The 18,965-nt window shown below is 40.6% G+C and overlaps 1 protein-coding gene across 1 annotated transcript in view; it reads left to right on the forward strand.

Moving 5' to 3' along the window:
* SPG21 (SPG21 abhydrolase domain containing, maspardin) overlaps positions 1 to 18,965 on the forward strand; it is a 122,044-nt gene that overhangs the window by 58,741 nt on the left and 44,338 nt on the right. Inside the window, exons 7-8 of the mRNA XM_053719353.1 lie at positions 503 to 583; positions 2,067 to 2,212. Of these exons, the coding sequence (XP_053575328.1) occupies positions 503 to 583; positions 2,067 to 2,212 (227 nt within the window). The remainder of the gene's footprint in view (positions 1 to 502; positions 584 to 2,066; positions 2,213 to 18,965) is intronic.

Raw genomic sequence — 18,965 nt, forward strand, 5'->3', positions numbered from 1 at the left:
TTCTTCTGATGGAAAGAGTCCACAGCTCCCCACCCGTAATTTTATGTGGGGCGCCCTTTTATTCTTCTGGCACTTTTCACCCTGATATTTCTTCTACTGTTCCGTGTTCCTCGGCAGAATGACTGGGGGATGAGGGGAGTGGGAGGGGTATTTAAGCCTTTGGCTGGGTTGTCTTTGCCTACTCTTGGTGGCCAGGTTCTTATTTCCCAAAAGTAATGAATGCAGCTGTGGACTCTCTCCATCAGAAGAAAAGGAAATTATCAGGTAAGCATAATTTATGTTTTTTGTTTGTTTTTTGTTTTGTTTTTTAAAAACAGAAGCTTTAACATTTAATAACCCCTAGCATAATTCAGCTATATGTACAAGCAGATCTACTCATAGTGCTTCTGCCACTAGCAGAATTTACATAATATTTAATTAAGCATTATAGAAACTTCCAGAATGGAAGTAATTTAGATTGAATTTTGTCATGTTCTGATTCCTCTCCTGCCTTTTTTTTTAGCTTCAGTATCCTGTGTATTGGGACCTCCTGGAATTTTGTGATGGTTTCCGAAAGCTTCTAGATGATTTGCATCTGGATAAGGTGAGCATTTCTGCTGAGTCATCAGTGAAAGAGTGTTTGGCAAGTTATAAAGCATAAAATTATCATTTATTTGTAGAGCGACAACAGATGCCGCAAAGCTATAAACATAGGTCTGATATGCAAAGGTAACTTTTATAAGAAGCAAATGGGTAGATGGCTCTGCCAAAAGTTGCCAACTTGTATAGCTTTTCAAGAATCCTGACCTCTTTACCTTTACATACTTTTGCACTCTATTTTTATCATCCGGATACCTCCTTTTTTTTTTCTCATTATGAGACAGATTAAGTAAGAAGTAAGTAAGCTTTTTGCGCACATCTGCTTCCACTCGTATATCAAGTTGAAAGTAAACAGTTTTCGCTCGCCGAACTTAGAATTTCGCTTTCAAAACCTATTTCCCCCATAGGAGTCAGTGGAGCAAAAAAAAAGTGGGGTGAAAAAAAACGCCATACTCATGTGCAAACAAGATCACATATTCTCAAGTGTGCTAACCCGACATGTAAATATAAATATTCCCTATTCCATTGTGCTTCACATAGCAGAACATGATCTATTTATTCATAAATACACACACGCACACACACACACACAGTCGCATACAATTTGTGTTTAATGTCCCTTTAAGGGCCCAATTCTCTAAAGCTCTCTGGTGGGCTAGATTCTATAAGAAGCCTTGTCCCTACCATTAGACCCCTCAGAAAATGCTCTAAACCTGGGGTGTCAAACTCATTTTGAGTTGCAGGCCATTTTCTATAAAAGTGCAACTCATGTGGGCTGCTCACTACCTATCTTGCCATTGCTATGTTTATTTGTGAATTGTATTGAGTGTCTTGTAATGTTATATTCTTTGGCAACACTAATCGATTCTTTGCAAATAACACCAGATAAACAGAGTTCTCATGTTAATTTGCCACTCTAAAATGTTTTTTTAGGGACATTACAGTACTTAAGAGACATTTTGGAGAATCTCCCCAGATCCCAGAGAGTTTTAGAGAATCGGACCTTCATTGAGTAACATTGTTGAATTAAAGTGAAGGTAATGTTTGATTAAAAACAGGGGCACTTGAATTCATCAATCTTTACATTTCACTTGTTTTGTTCAAATACTTACCTTTTAATCCTGTCAGCCGCTGCAGCACTTCCTCCGCCCGTCACAAGCCCTTTTCACGGGTCCAAAATGACAAATCCGGCTTCCTCCAATAACTGCTTTGCCTCAGGCCATGATTCCCCCGGGGGGAAAGCCGTGATTGGAGGAAGCCTGATTCGTCATTTCTGACGTATGAAGAGGCTTCTGACGGCCGGGGGAATCGCTGGAGTGGCCGTCAGGATTAAAAGTATTTGAACAAAACAAATGAAATGTAAAGTTTGATGAATTAAAGTGCCCCTGTTTTTAATAGGATTATTAAAAACCGGGCACTGATTCGTCAAACATTACCTTTACTTTAAGCATTCTAGCATAATTTATGCTTCACTTTGCATATTTCAGGTTCACTTGTTTGGTGCTTCCCTTGGCGGTTTCCTAGCCCAGAAATTTGCCGAATACACTCACAAATCTCCCAGAGTTCAATCCCTTATCCTCTGTAATGCTTTCAGTGATACCTCTATCTTCAACCAATCCTGGACAGCCAACAGGTAAGCTCATACCAGAGATCTGATATATAAATATAAAATAAATACAAATGTTTGCTATACTTAAAAGCAGTCACCCTTATACTTGTGTGTTCATGATCACAGTTTTTATAGTTTCACATTAAAGGAACAGTCTAGTCAAAATTATCCTTTCATAAATCAGATAGGGCATGAAATATTAAACAACTTTCCAATTGACTTTTATCATTAAATTTGCTTAGTTCCCTTGATGGTATTTATCAAAAGCTAAACCTAGGTAGGCCCAAACTGATGTCTAAACTGTTGAAAACAGCCTCTTAGCTCAGAGCATTTTGAAAGTTTTCATAGTTAGACAGTACTAGTTCATGTGGTTCATATAGATAACATTGTGCTCACTCCCGTGGAGTTATTTAGGAGTCTGCTCTGATTGGCTAAACTGCATGTCTGTCAAAAGCACTGAGATAAGGGGGCAGTCTGCAGAGGCTTAGATACAAGGTAATCACAGTGGTAGTAAGTATATTAATAAAACCGTGTTGGTTATGCAAAACTGGGGAACGGGTAATAGAGGGATTAACTATCCTTTTCAACAATAACAATTCTTGAGTAGACTGTCCCTTTAAGCCGAATAAATGTGGATCAAAGCTAATGTGCAAATGGCTGGGGGGGGGGGGTTGGTGTTTAGCTATTTTGCCTCTATTTCTATGTGTAAACATACATTTAGGAAACATATTGCTAAGTTTGTAAAAGCCTTAACTCTTGTTAGTGCAAGGGGACCTTTCATTTTCTTAGTTTTCTTGGGAAAGTTTTGTACTTGGATACTTAATTGGGGCAAACTTTTCATCATCCCTGTATTATTATAGTGATTGGGTTAGGATAGAGCAATCTGGACCTGCTGACCCTAACGCCGTATTTTCTGAGGGTGCCACCTCAGACATAATCATTCCGTTAAACAAATGCCCATTATGCAAGTTGGCTATGGTATGCCTGCAGCTTCTGTCTTTATACTGTCCTGCGGTCTCATTCCCGGGGTCCCAGTGCACATGCTGCTGTGTGGTGTCCCCCTGTGTATATTACTCAGGGTGTTGTGTCTGAATGTACCCCAGATTTTAAATCCCAATTACAAACTGTATTTTCAGTGGCACGTGGGGCTATGCCACCTGCAAGTTAGCTTAAGCATTTTTCTTCAGGCTCTAAGGGTAGTAGTTCTGCTGGTACTTCTGTCAGGCAATCTCAGGATTCTGATTTGGACAAATCACTGTCTAGCTTAGATGGGGAGCTGTCCTCTGAGGATTCCTTTTGTGGCATTCCAATTCAAAATGGACCGTTGCTGCTAAATTGATCTTGGAATTTCTGATGCTATTACGGTCACTTACATTTATGCTTGTGCGTTTTCTGCCCTGGAGCTACTCTCGTAGTTGCCAGTGACGTCCGGTGAATACATGACCCTCGGACGCTAAAGCTAATCATGGAGGTGCAGTTCAAGGTGGTAGGCAGTTAAGTGTTTCCTCTGACTTCTCTAAATTTGCTGGAGTATTATTAGGGGTTAAAACAGAACTTTGGACACTCTATGGGGGGGGGTTCACTAAAAATAGTAATCTACTGCCCGGATATCCTGAACAAGTCTAGAGATAGTGCCTTGGAATGATTGTTTGTGCGATGCATATACTTCGTTACGTTACAAGTTTTTTTTAAATGTGAGTGCTTTTTATTTTGTATTAAACGGTTTACGCTTGCTGATTTACACTTAGAGTGGGTTTGTGCTCTGTGTTCTCTTTTTGTCTTGCCTGTTTTTTCTAGTAGTTTTCCAGCACCTGTACCTTTTTGGAGCAGCATATCTTTACCACACAGTCGGCTAGATTAGGTGTTTTGCGGTAAGCTGAAAAAGCAGCGTTAACAGGTCCGAACGCTGCTTTTTCACTGCCGCTGGTATTACGAGTCTTGCAGGTTTAGGGGCACCGCACACTTTTTTGGCCTTACCGCAGACCGACTTACGTAAAGTTCGTAAACCCTTTTCTCTTGTTAAGTGTATCCAGTCCACGGATCATCCATTACTTGTGGGATATTCTCCTTCCCAACAGGAAGTTGCAAGAGGATCACCCACAGCAGAGCTGCTATATAGCTCCTCCCCTAACTGTCATATCCAGTCATTCTCTTGCAAGCCTCAACCAAGATGGAGGTCGTAAGAGGAGTGTGGTGTTTTATACTTAGTTTATTCTTCAATCAAAAGTTTATTTTTAAATGGTGCCAGAGTGTACTGTTTATCTCAGGCAGTATTTAGAAGAAGAATCTGCCTGCGTTTTCTATGATCTTAGCAGAAGTAACTAAGATCCATGGCTGTTCTCACATATTCTGAGGAGTGAGGTAACTTCAGAGAGGGAATGGCGTGCAGGTTTTCCTGCAATAAGGTATGTGCAGTTAATATTTTTCTAGGGATGGAATTTGCTAGAAAATGCTGCTGATAACGAACTAATGTAAGTAAAGCCTTAAATGCAGTTATAGCGACTGGTATCAGGCTTATTAATAGATATACATACTCTTATAAAAGTGTATTTTAAAACGTTTGCTGGCATGTTTAATCGTTTTTTATATATGTTTGGTGATAAAACTTATTGGGGCCTAGTTTTTTTCCACATGGCTGGTTTGATTTTTGCCTAGTAACAGTTTCCTTAGGCTTTCCACTGTTGCAATATGAGTGGGAAGGGCCTATTTTAGTGTTTTTCTGTGCAGCTAAAAATACTGACAGAGACATTCAGCTTCTTCCTGCATGATCCAGGACATCTCTGGAGGGCTCAAAAGGCTTCAAAGTCGTTTTTGAGGGAGATAAAAAGCCACAGTAGAGCTGTGGCAGTTGTTGTGACTGTTTGAAAAAAACAAAACAAAAAAACAAAAACGTTTTTGTCTTTTATTATTCAGTTTTGGGTATTAAGGGGTTAATCATCCATTTGCAAGTGGGTGCAATGCTCTGCTAACTTGTTACATACACTGTAAAAATTTTGTTAGTGTAACTGCCTTTTTTCACTGTTATTTCAAATTTTGACAACATTTGTGTTTCTTAAAGGTGCAGTAACGTTTTTTATATTGCTTGTAAACTTGTTTAAAGTGTTTTCCAAGCTTGCTAGTCTCATTGCTAGTCTGTTTAAACATGTCTGACACAGAGGAAACTACTTGTTCATTATGTTTGAAAGCCATGGTGGAGCCCCATAGGAGAATGTGTACTAAATGTATTGATTTCACCTTAAACAGTAAAGATCAGTCTTTAACTATAAAAGAAATATCACCAGAAGATTCTGACGAGGGGGAAGTTATGCCGACTAACTCTCCCCACGTGTCAGACCCTTCGCCTCCCGCTCAGGGGATGCACGCTAATATGGCGCCAATTACATCAGGGACGCCCATAGCGATTACCTTGCAGGACATGGCTGCAATCATGAATAATACCCTGTCAGAGTTATTATCCAGGTTGCCTGAATTAAGAGGCAAGCGCGATTGCTCTGGGGTTAGGAGAAATACAGAGCGCGCAGATGCTGTAAGGGCCATGTCTGATACTGCGTCACAATATGCAGATCATGAGGACGGAGAGCTTCAGTCTGTGGGTGACATCTCTGATTCGGGGAAACCTGATTCAGAGATTTCTAATTTTAAATTTAAGCTTGAGAACCTCCGTGTGTTGCTTGTGGAGGTATTAGCTGCTCTGAATAACTGTAACACAGTTGCAGTACCAGAGAAATTGTGTAGGCTGGATAAATACTATGCGGTACCGGTGTGTACTGATGTTTTTCCTATACCTAAAAGGCTTACAGAAATTATTAGCAAGGAGTGGGATAGACCGGGGGTGCCTTTTTCCCCACCTCCTATATTTAGAAAAATGTTTCCAATAGACGCCACTACACGGGACTTATGGCAGACGGTCCCTAAGGTGGAGGGAGCAGTTTCTACTTTAGCAAAGCGTACTACTATCCCGGTTGAGGACAGTTGTGCTTTTTCAGATCCAATGGATACAAAATTGGAGGGTTACCTTAAGAAAATGTTTATTCAACAAGGTTTTATTTTACAGCCCATTGCATGCATTGCGCCTGTCACGGCCGCGGCGGCATTCTGGTTTGAGGCCCTGGAAGAGGCCATCCATACAGCTCCATTGACTGAAATTATTGACAAGCTTAGAACACTTAAGCTAGCTAACTCATTTGTTTCTGATGCCATTGTTCATTTGACTAAACTAACGGCTAAGAATTCCGGATTCGCCATCCAAGCGCGTAGGGCGCTATGGCTTAAATCCTGGTCAGCTGACGTGACTTCGAAGTCTAAATTACTCAACATTCCTTTCAAGGGGCAGACCTTATTCGGGCCTGGTTTGAAGGAAATTATTGCTGACATTACTGGAGTTAAGGGTCACACCCTTCCTCAGGACAGGGCCAAAGCAAAGGCCAAACAGTCTAATTTTCGTGCCTTTCAAAATTTCAAGGCAGGTGCAGCATCAACTTCCTCCGCTTCAAAACAAGAGGGAACTTTTGCTCAATCTAAGCAGGCCTGGAAACCTAACCAGTCCTGGAACAAAGGCAAGCAAGCCAGAAAGCCTGCTGCTGCCTCTAAGACAGCATGAAGGAACGGCCCCCTATCCGGCGACGGATCTAGTAGGGGGCAGACTTTCTCTCTTCGCCCAGGCGTGGGCAAGAGATGTTCAGGATCCCTGGGCGTTGGAGATCATATCTCAGGGATATCTTCTGGACTTCAAAGCTTCCCCTCCACAAGGGAGATTTCATCTTTCAAGGCTATCTGCAAATCAGATAAAGAAAGAGGCATTCCTACGCTGTGTGCAAGACCTCCTAGTTATGGGAGTGATCCATCCAGTTCCGCAGACGGAACAAGGACAGGGTTTTTATTCAAATCTGTTTGTGGTTCCCAAAAAAGAGGGAACCTTCAGACCAATTTTGGATCTAAAGATCTTAAACAAATTCCTCAGAGTTCCATCTTTCAAAATGGAAACTATTCGGACCATCCTACCCATGATCCAAGAAGGTCAGTACATGACCACAGTGGACTTAAAGGATGCCTACCTTCACATACCGATTCACAAAGATCATCATCGGTTTCTAAGGTTTGCCTTTCTAGACAGGCATTACCAATTTGTAGCTCTTCCCTTCGGGTTGGCTACAGCCCCGGGAATCTTTACAAAGGTTTTGGGCTCACTTCTGGCGGTTCTAAGACCGCGAGGCATAGCGGTGGCTCCGTATCTAGACGACATCCTGATACAGGCGTCAAGCTTTCAAGTTGCCAAGTCTCATACAGAGATAGTTCTGGCATTTCTGAGGTCGCACGGGGTGGAAAGTGAACGAGGAAAATAGTTCTCTATCCCCACTCACAAGAGTCTCCTTAGGGACTCTTATAGATTCTGTAGAAATGAAAATTTACCTGACGGAGTCCAGGTTATCAAAACTTCTAAATGCTTGCCGTGTTCTTCACTCCATTCCGCGCCCTTCGGTAGCTCAGTGTATGGAGGTAATCGGCTTAATGGTAGCGGCAATGGACATAGTGCCATTTGCGCGCCTTCATCTCAGACCGCTGCAATTATGCATGCTGAGTCAGTGGAATGGGGATTACACAGATTTGTCCCCTCTGCTAAATCTGGATCAAGAGACCAGAGATTCTCTTCTTTGGTGGTTGTTTCGGGTACACCTGTCCAAGGGTATGACCTTTCGCAGGCCAGATTGGACAATTGTAACAACAGATGCCAGCCTTCTAGGTTGGGGTGCAGTCTGGAATTCCCTGAAGTCACAGGGATCGTGGACTCAGGAGGAGAAACTCCTTCCAATAAACATTCTGGAATTAAGAGCAATATTCAATGCTCTTCTAGCTTGGCCTCAGTTAGCAACACTGAGGTTCATCAGATTTCAGTCGGACAACATCACGACTGTGGCTTACATCAACCATCAAGGGGGAACCAGGAGTTCCCTAGCGATGTTAGAAGTCTCAAAAATAATTCGCTGGGCAGAGTACCACTCTTGCCACCTGTCAGCAATCCATATCCCAGGCGTGGAGAACTGGGAGGCGGATTTTCTAAGTCGTCAGACTTTCCATCCGGGGGAGTGGGAACTCCATCCGGAGGCGTTTGCTCAGTTGATTCATCGTTGGGGCAAACCAGAGTTGGATCTCATGGCGTCTCGCCAGAACGCCAAGCTTCCTTGTTACGGATCCAGGTCCAGGGACCCAGAAGCGACGCTGATAGATGCGCTAGCAGCGCCTTGGTTCTTCAACCTGGCTTATGTGTTTCCACCGTTTCCTCTGCTCCCTCGACTGATTGCCAAGATCAAACAGGAGAGAGCATCAGTGATTCTGATAGCACCTGCGTGGCCACGCAGGACTTGGTATGCAGACCTAGTGGACATGTCATCCTTTCCACCATGGACTCTGCCTCTAAGACAGGACCTTCTGATACAAGGTCCTTTCAATCATCCAAATCTAATTTCTCTGAGACTGACTGCATGGAGATTGAACGCTTGATTCTATCAATGCGTGGCTTCTCCGAGTCAGTCATTGATACTTTAATACAGGCACGAAAGCCTGTTACCAGGAAAATCTACCACAAGATATGGAGTAAATATCTTTATTGGTGTGAATCCAAGACTTACTCATGGAGTAAAGTTAGGATTCCTAGAATATTGTCTTTTCTCCAAGAGGGCTTGGACAAAGGATTATCAGCTAGTTCCTTAAAGGGACAGATTTCTGCTCTGTCTATTCTTTTGCACAAGCGTCTGGCAGAGGTTCCAGACGTCCAGGCATTTTGCCAGGCTTTGGTTAGATTTAAGCCTGTGTTTAAACCTGTTGCTCCCCCGTGGAGCTTAAACTTGGTTATTAAGGTTCTTCAAGGAGTTCCGTTTGAACCCCTTCATTCCATTGATATTAAACTTTTATCTTGGAAAGTTCTGTTTTTGATGGCTATTTCCTCGGCTTGGAGAGTCTCTGAGCTATCTGCCTTACAATGTGATTCTCCCTATCTGATTTTTCATGCAAATAAGGTAGTTCTGCGTACCAAACCTGGGTTTTTACCTAAGGTGGTTTCTAACAAGAATATCAATCAAGAGATTGTTGTTCCATCGTTGTGCCCTAATCCTTCTTCAAAGAAGGAACGTCTTTTACATAATCTGGACGTAGTCCGTGCCTTGAAGTTTTACTTACAAGCTACTAAGGATTTTCGTCAAACATCTTTCCTGTTTGTCGTTTACTCTGGACAGAGGAGAGGTCAAAAAGCTTCGGCAACCTCTTTCCTTTTGGCTTCGGAGCGTAATAAGCCTAGCCTATGAGACTGCTGGACAGCAGCCCCCTGAAAGGATTACAGCTCATTCTACTAGAGCTGTGGCTTCCACCTGGGCCTTCAAAAATGAGGCCTCTGTTGAACAGATTTGCAAGGCTGCGACTTGGTCTTTGCTTCACACTTTTTCAAAATTTTACAAATTTGATACTTTTGCTTCTTCGGAGGCTTTGTTTGGGAGAAAGGTTCTTCAGGCAGTGGTTCCTTCCGCTTAATCCTGCCTTGTCCCTCCCATCATCCGTGTACTTTAGCTTTGGTATTGGTATCCCACAAGTAATGGATGATCCGTGGACTGGATACACTTAACAAGAGAAAACATAATTTATGCTTACCTGATAAATTTATTTCTCTTGTAGTGTATACAGTCCACGGCCCGCCCTGTCCTTTTAAGGCAGGTCTAAATTTTAATTAAACTACAGTCACCACTGCACCCTATGGTTTCTCCTTTCTCTGTTTTCGGTCGAATGACTGGATATGACAGTTAGGGGAGGAGCTATATAGCAGCTCTGCTGTGGGTGATCCTCTTGCAACTTCCTGTTGGGAAGGAGAATATCCCACAAGTAATGGATGATCCGTGGACTGGATACACTACAAGAGAAATAAATTTATCAGGTAAGCATAAATTATGTTTTTTCTATGGGACTTCCATAGCGTCTGTATTACGAGTTTGTCCTGGGAGGCCAAAAAGTGAGCGGTACACCCTCTACTTCCAAGATTCCTAACACATTTTAAAGTCAGTAGTTATGAGTTTTACACTACAACGCTGTAGCATAAAACTCATAACTAAAGTGCTAAAAAGTACACTAACACCCATAAACTACCTATTAACCCCTAAACCGAGGCCCTCCAGCATCGCAAACACTATAATAAAAATTTTAACCCCTAATCTGCCACTCCAGACATCGCCGCCAATAGAATAAACATATTAACCCCTAAACCGCCGCACTCCCGTCTCGCAAACACTAGTTAAATATTAACCCTAATCTGCCTCCCCTAACATCGCCGCCACCTACATTCTACTTATTAACCCCTAATCTGCCGCTCCGGACATTGCCGTCACCTACATTATATTTATTAACCCCTAATCTGCTGCCCCAACATCGCTGACACCTACGTTATATTTAGTAACCTCTAATCTCCTGCCCCAACGTTACCGCCGCCACTATTCGAAATTTATAAACCCCTAAACCTAAGTCTGACCCTAACACCCCTAACTTAAATACAATTTAAATAAATCTAAATAAAATTCCTATCATTAACTAAATAATTCCTATTTAAAACTAAATACTTACCTATAAAATAAACCCTAAGCTAGCTACAATATAACTAATAGTAACATTGTAGCTATCTTAGGGTTTATTTTTATTTTACATGCAAGTTTGTGTTTATTTTAACTAGGTAGAATAGTTATTAACTATTTAACTACCTAGCTAAAATAAATACAAATGTATCTGTAAAATAAAACCTAACCTATGTTACAATAACGCTACACTATAATTAAATCAATTCCCTACATTAAATACAAGTAAATAAATTAAATTAGCTAAATCACAAAAAAACACTAAATTACAGAAAATAAAAAACAAATTACAAGATCTTTAAACTAATTACACCTAATCTAAGAGCCCTATCAAAATAACACCCCCCCCCCCAAAAAAAACAACCTAGCCTAAACTACCAATAGCCCTTTAAAGGGCCTTTTGCGGGGTATTGCCCCAAAGAAATCGGCTCTTTTACCTGTAAAAAAAAATAATACAAACAACCCCCCAACAGTAAAACCCAATTCTATCAGCCAATCAGAAATAAGGTAGACAAATCCTATTGGCTGATGCAATAGGATTGAGCTGGCATTCTATTGGCTGTTCCAATCAGCCAATAGAATAGGAATTCAATCCTATTGGCTGATTGTATCAGCCAATAGGATTTTTTCTACCATAATTCTGATTGGCTGATAGAATTCTATCAGCCAATCGGAATCTAAGGGACACCATTTTGGATGACGTCACTTAAAGAGATATTAATTCCAAAGAAGACGTCGTTTGAAGAGGATGCTCCTCACCGGATTTCTTGAAGATGGAGCCGCTCCGCGTCGGAAGGATGAAGATGGAAGATGCCGTCTGGATGAAGACTTCTGCCCGTCTGGAGGACCACTTCTGCCGGCTTTGTTGAGGACATCTTGACGCTTAGACGAAGACTTCTCACGGTAAGTGAATCTTCAAGGGTTAGTGTTAGGATTTTTTAAGGGTGTATTGGGTGGGTTTATTTTTTAGGTTAGGGCTTTGGGCTGTACTAGAGCTAAATGCCCTTTTAAGGACAATGCCCTTTTCAGGGCAATGGGGAGCTTAGGTTTTTTTAGTTAGGCTTTTATTTGGGGGGGCTGGTTGTGTGGGTGGTGAGTTTTACTGTTGGGGTTGTTTGTATTTATTTATTTTTACAGATAAAAGAGCGGATTTCTTTGGGGCAATGCCCTGCAAAGGGCCCTTTTAAGGGCTATTGGTAGTTTAGGCTAGAATTTTTATTTTTATTTTGGGGGGGCTTTTTTTTTATTTTGATAGGGCTCTTAGATTAGGTGTAATTAGTTTAAAGATCTTGTAATTTGTTTTTTATTTTCTGTAATTTAGTGTTTTTGTTTTTTTGTGATTTAAGCTAATTTAATTTATTTAATTGTATTTAATTTAGGGAATTGATTTAATTGTAGTGTAGTGTTAGGTGTTATTGTAACATAGGTTAGGTTTTATTTTACAGGTAAATTTATATTTATTTTAGATAGGTAGTTATTAAATAGTTAATAACTATTTAATAACTATTCTACCTAGTTAAAATACATACAAACTTTCCTGTAAAATAAAAATAAACCCTAAGATAGCTACAATGTAACTATTAGTTATATTGTAGCTAGCTTATGGTTTATTTTATAGGTAAGTATTTAGTTTTAAATAGGAATAATTTAGTTAATGATAGTAATTTTATTTAGATTTATTTAAATTATATTTAAGTTAGGTGGTGTTAGGGTTAGACTTAGGTTTAGGGGTTAATAAATTTAGAATAGTGGTGGCGACGTTGGGGCCGGCAGATTAGGGGTTAATAAATGTAGGTAGGTTGTGGCGACATTGGGGGAGGGAGATTAGGGGTTAATAAGTATAATGTAGGTGTCGGCGATGTCGGGGGCGGCAGATAAGGGGTTAATAAGTGTAAGATTAGGGGTGTTTAGACTCAGGGGTTCATGTTAGGGTGTTAGGTGTAAACATAAAATGTGTTTCCCCATAGGAATCAATGGGGCTGCGTTACTGAGATTTATGCTGCTTTTTGGCAGGTGTTAGACTTTTTCTTAGCCGGCTCTCCCCATTGATGTCTATGGGGAAATCGTGCACAAGCACATACGACCAGCTCACCGCTGACTTAAGCAGCGCTGGTATTGGAGTGTAGTGTGGAGAAAAATTTTGCTCTACGCTCACTTCTTGCCTTTTGACGCCGGGTTTGTAAAAACTCGTAATACCAGCGCTGTAGGAAAGTGAGCAGTGAGAAAAAACTGCACGTTAGCACCGCACAGCTCATAACGCAAAACTCGTAATCTGGCCGAGTTTTTTGAGTACATTCTATTTACTGTGTTATTTATTGATCACTGTTAGTTCCATATATGTGTACTCGTGATTTCTATTTGCGTTAAGTGGGGCGGGCTCTATTTTGTGTGTGTGTTTTGGATCACCTTAGGTATTTACTTTAAGGGACAGTCCAATTGAATTTAAACTTTCATGATTCATATAAGGCATGCAATTTTAAACAACTTTCCAATTTACTTTTATCATCCAATTTACTTTGTTCTCTTGCTATTTGCTGAATGCTAAACCTAAGTAGGCTCATATGTTTATTTCTAAGACCTTGAAGTACGCCTCTTATCTCAGTGCATTTTGACTGTTTTCAAAGCTAGACAGCGCTAGTTCATGTGCCATATAAATAACACTATGCTTATTCCTGTGTAGTTATTTATGAGTCAGCACTGATTGGCTGAAATAAAAGTCTGTCAAAAGAACTGAAATAAGGGGGCAGTCTGCAGAGGCTTACAGAGGTAAAAGAATATTAATATAACAGTGATGGTTAGGCAAAACTGGGGAATGAGTAATAAAGGGATTATCTATCTTTATAAACAATAAAAATTCTGGAGTAGACTGTCCCTTTAAGAATGTCCGACGGAGGATAAGCCAGTGCATAAGCTGGACATCCATTTTCAGGCCCAAGTTGGGGGCTCCTGACACCTTTCCTGTTCCCTCAATGGTATTGAATATCATCACCAAGCAATGGAATAAACCTGATATACCGATTACTCCATCTGCAACATTTAAGAAGCTTTTTCCTGTCCGTGAGGCAAATTTGGAGTTCTGGGGTACCATACAAAAGGTAGATGGAGCTATAGCTACTTTAACTAAAGGAATCACTATTCCTCTGCAGGACACTACATTCTTCAAAGATCCCATGGACAGGATACTTGAAGGTTTTCTCAGGAAGGCTTTTCCTACCAGGGGGTCTGCTCTTTCAACCTGCAGTGAGTATTGCTACTGTGGTGGGAGCTGCAGCCTTTTGGTGTGACTCCCTTTCTGATTTGATATTGGTGCAATCTCCTTTGGAGGAGATTCAAGATTGTTTTCAGGTGTTTAAAAACAGCCAACTCCATTTGCAATGCAATTATTCAAATTGTTCGCATTAATGCCAAGAATACAGGTTTGGCAATTCTGGCTAGTTGGGCGTTGTGGCTCATGTCTTGGTCAGCAGATATGGTTTCCAAATCAAGATTACTGACCTTGGCATTTTAAGGAAAAACCTTATTCGGCCCAGGCTTAGATTCTATTATGTCCACAGTGACTTACAGATAGGGAGCTTTCCGGCCTCAGGACAAAAAATCTAGGTCACAGGGAAAATCTGGGGGACGTTTTCGTTCCTTTCTCCAGAATAAGACGCAGAGAACTTAATCTTCCCAGAAGAATGAATCCTAAAAGAATACCTGAAGATCAAATCCATTTTGGAACAAATGTAAGCATCTCAAAAAGTCCTCTTACTCCAAAACCATATGAAGATGCGGCCCCCCATCTGTGTTGCGTTTCTGGTAGGGGGCAGACTAGGCCTGTTTCAAGAGGATTTGGCTCAGTCTGTTCCCTTGGGTTCTTGAGATAATTTCTCAGCGGTTCAGGATAGGATTTCAATCTCTGCCTCCAAGAGGGAGGTTTATTCAGTCTCATGTTTCCAGAAGACCAGTCTGTTTTTCCTGGTTCCGGTTTAATTGTTTACCGACCCATGCGGTTGTTTTAACAGGCAACGTTTTTGCCGTTTTCTTTATTTGCATTATGTCCACCGGGACTGCCTCTGTACAAAGAGAGGCGGTTTCCTTCTGAGGCGGCAGTCAGAAGCGCGCACTTTCTAGCGCATCCTGTTTAGGAGCTTCCGGAGAGGTGACACGTGCTGTTACCAACTCCGGTATCGGATAGCTCTGACTTTGGTTTAAGAGCTCCGGAGTAGTCCAGAACTGTAAGGACACATTGCCACTCGGGTTTCCTGTATATTACAACGGCTAAGAATCTGGTCTTCTGGGGCAGGTAGGCATCTCAGCAGTTTTGTTGAGGTGTAGAGTGTGCCTATAAAGGGGGTATATATTTTTTGCATGATAATTAAATAAATAAACCTTGTTTTGAAATAAATTTGATTTAAAGTGAAGGTAAAGTCAAACGTTCTATTAGAAACAATTATAGATATGAAGGCAAATAAATATAAGTTTCATTCATCAATATTTGCAAAAACATATATTAGCTGAGATATCTAATTTTATTGTCCTGTAATCGGCATTCCGAAAAACAACCCGTACACTTTTTTTCTTCTTCTAAAGAACGATCACGTGGTTGAGCTATCCAATTGACTCTTTGGCTGTTAGGCGGCCGTCATATTTCGTCACCAACATATGGGTCTGCATGCGTAACATTTTCTCCTCAATTTCCAAGCGCTCGCGTCCTCGTTTCGCGCATGCACACTATAAACTTTCTGTTGTAGTCATAGTAGGAGCTGCCGAGGAACTCAACGGCAACAAATCGGAAACATTTGTGGGACCGCTCTATACGTCACAGTATCTTAAACCCGGAAATGGAGGATGGGAGGAGAATCTGCAGGGAACGGTAGGAAAAGTAAAGTTATAAATAGAACAAAATAAATAATTATTAAAAACAAACCTAGCGACTGGATTTGGGTTAGTAAAAGGAACATAAAAATGATTGATGGTGAAAAAAACTTTACCTTCACTTTAAGCCTTAAAGAGACAGTATCAATTGCGAGTTAAAAATATATAATTTTTTATTTTTTTTGGCTTATTGTTGCATTATGGAACTTAGAGGCCTTGCTAGCTGTTACATGCAAACTTTGTAACCAAGTAGAACCCCCTCTACCTTTTTTATTTTTTATGTTTTGAAAGAACTTTATTTTATAAGGATAAATTTATTTTTATTTTTTTGTTCTGAGCCACCATCCTCCAAGGCTGATGCTGTTCAGGTTTTTCCTGTATCAGAATTACCGCAGCTTTCGCCTCAAGCGTTCCAATCACTATCGTCACCACATGCAGTGCTCTGCGGTTCCTCTCACATTGCCGCCCAGGTATCCTCTGCAGTTTCTGAGGCGTTGTCTGCTTTTCCCATGTTTCTGGGGAACTGAAAGAGTAAATTTAAAGATTCAGTTAAGGTTTCTGATCCGGTTGTGGCTATCCAGGCTGTTCCTTCTCAGAGGTCTGAGGAGGAAGGCACATCTGTAGCATCTGAGGGTGAAATCTCTGACTCAGACAGTATAATTACTTCTCCTGATGCTGAAATTGTATCCTTCAGGTTTAAGCCAGAACACCTCCGTATGTGGCTAAAGGAGGTTTTGGCTACCTTGGACGACTCTTATATGACTATCGTAGTCAATCCTAAGAAATCTAGTAAGTTAAATAAATACTTTGATGTTCCCTCTGAGGTGGAGGTATTCCCTGTACCAGACCATGCTACAGAGATTATTGCTCAGGGGTGGGAGAGGCCTTGAATTTCCTTTTCTCCATCTCCAATTTTCAAGAAAATGTTTCCAATAGCTGACTCCATTAAGAAGTCTGGGCAGACGGTTCCTAAGGTGGATGGAGTGATCTCCACTTTGGCCAAGAGAACCACTATTCCCATAGAGGATAGCTGTTCTTTTAAGGATCCAATGGACAAGAAGCTAAAAAAGATGTTTATTCATCAGGGTCTCCAATGGCAACCCGCAGTGTGTATTGCCACTGTCTTTAGTCTTTAGGACAGGAGTAAGGCTCTTAAGTTAGCCAATTTCTTTTTCACGGATACCTCCTTACAAGTAATTAAGTTGGGAGCAAAAATATCTGGTTTTGCTGTACTAGCTCGCAGAGCTTTATGGTTGATATCCTGGTCTGCGGATGTTTCATCTAAATCCAAGCTTTTGGCGATCCCTTACAATAAGACCTTTTCTTTCATGTAATTAGCAAGAGTCCATGAGCTAGTGACGTATGGGATATACATTCCTACCAGGAGGGGCAAAGTTTCCCAAACCTTAAAATGCCTATAAATACACCCCTCACCACACCCACAAATCAGTTTTACAAACTTTGCCTCCTATGGAGGTGGTGAAGTAAGTTTGTGCTAGATTCTACGTTGATATGCGCTCCGCAGCAGGTTGGAGCCCGGTTTTCCTCTCAGCGTGCAGTGAATGTCAGAGGGATGTGAGGAGAGTATTGCCTATTTGAATGCAATGATCTCCTTCTACGGGGTCTATTTCATAGGTTCTCTGTTATCGGTCGTAGAGATTCATCTCTTACCTCCCTTTTTAGATCGACGATATACTCTTATATATATATATACCATTACCTCTGCTGATTTTCGTTTCAGTACTGGTTTTTCTTTCTACAACATGTAGATGAGTGTCCTGGGGTAAGTAAGTCTTATTTTCTGTGACACTCTAAGCTATGGTTGGGCACTTTTTTATAAAGTTCTAAATATATGTATTCAAACATTTATTTGCCTTGACTCAGGATGTTCAACATTCCTTATTTTCAGACAGTCAGTTTCATATTTGGGATAATGCATTTGAATCAATCATTTTTTCTTACCTTAAAAAATTTGACTTTTTCCCTGTGGGCTGTTAGGCTCGCGGGGGCTGAAAATGCTTCATTTTATTGCGTCATTCTTGGCGCGGACTTTTTTGGCGCAAAATTTTTTTCTGTTTCCGGCGTCATACGTGTTGCCGGAAGTTGCGTCATTTTTGACGTTCTTTTGCGTCAAAAGTGTCGGCGTTCCGGATGTGGCGTCATTTTTGGCGCCAAATAATGTGGGCGTCTTATTTGGCGCTAAAAAAATATGGGCGTCACTTTTGTCTCCACATTATTTAAGTCTCATTATTTATTGCTTCTGGTTGCTAGAAGCTTGTTCACTGGCATTTTTTTCCCATTCCTGAAACTGTCATTTAAGGAATTTGATCAATTTTGCTTTATATGTTGTTTTTTCTATTACATATTGCAAGATGTTCCACGTTGCAACTGAGTCAGAAGATACTTCAGGAAAATCGCTGCCCGGTGCTGGAGCTACCAAAGCTATCACTTTTGGTATCTGTTCCTTCAGCTGTTGTTTGTATTAAATATTATGACAAACTTGTTAATGCAGATAAAATTTCCTTTAGTACTGTTACATTACCTGTTGCTGTTCCGTCAACATCTAATACTCAGAGTGTTCCTGATAACATAAGAGATTTTGTTTCTAAATCCATTAAGAAGGCTATGTCTGTTATTTCTCCTTCTAGTATACATAAAAGTCTTTTAAAACTTCTCTTTTTTTCAGATGAATTTTTAAATGAACATCATCATTCTGATACTGATAATGGTTCTTCTGGTTCAGAGGTTTCTGTCTCAGAGGTTGATGCTGATAAATCTTTGTATTTGTTCAAGATGGAATTTATTCATTCTTTATTTAAAGAAGTATTAATTGCATTAGAAATAGAGGATTCTGGTCCTCTTGATACTAAAACTAAACGTTTAAATAAGGTTTTTAAATCTCCTGTAGTTATTCCAGAAGTGTTTCCTGTCCCTGATGCTATTTCTGAAGTAATTTCCAGGGAATGGAATAATTTGGGTAATTCATTTACTCCTTTTAAAACGTTTTAAGCAATTTTATCCTGTGCCATCTGACAGATTAGAGTTTGGGACAAAATCCCTAAGGTTAATGGGGCTGTCTCTACTCCTGCTATATTTTTAGCGGATGTTGCTGCAGCTTCAACTTTTTGGTTAGAAGCTTTAGCGCAACAAGTAACAGATCATAATTCTCATAGCATTATTATTCTTCTATAACATGCTAATTATTTTATTTGTGATGCCATCTTTGATATCATTAGAGTTGATGTCAGGTATATGTCTCTAACTATTTTAGCTAGAAGAGCTTTATGGCTTAAAACTTGGAATGCTGATATGTC

The sequence above is a fragment of the Bombina bombina genome, chromosome 6, assembly GCF_027579735.1.
Source record: "Bombina bombina isolate aBomBom1 chromosome 6, aBomBom1.pri, whole genome shotgun sequence".
NCBI classification, from domain to species: domain Eukaryota; kingdom Metazoa; phylum Chordata; class Amphibia; order Anura; family Bombinatoridae; genus Bombina; species Bombina bombina.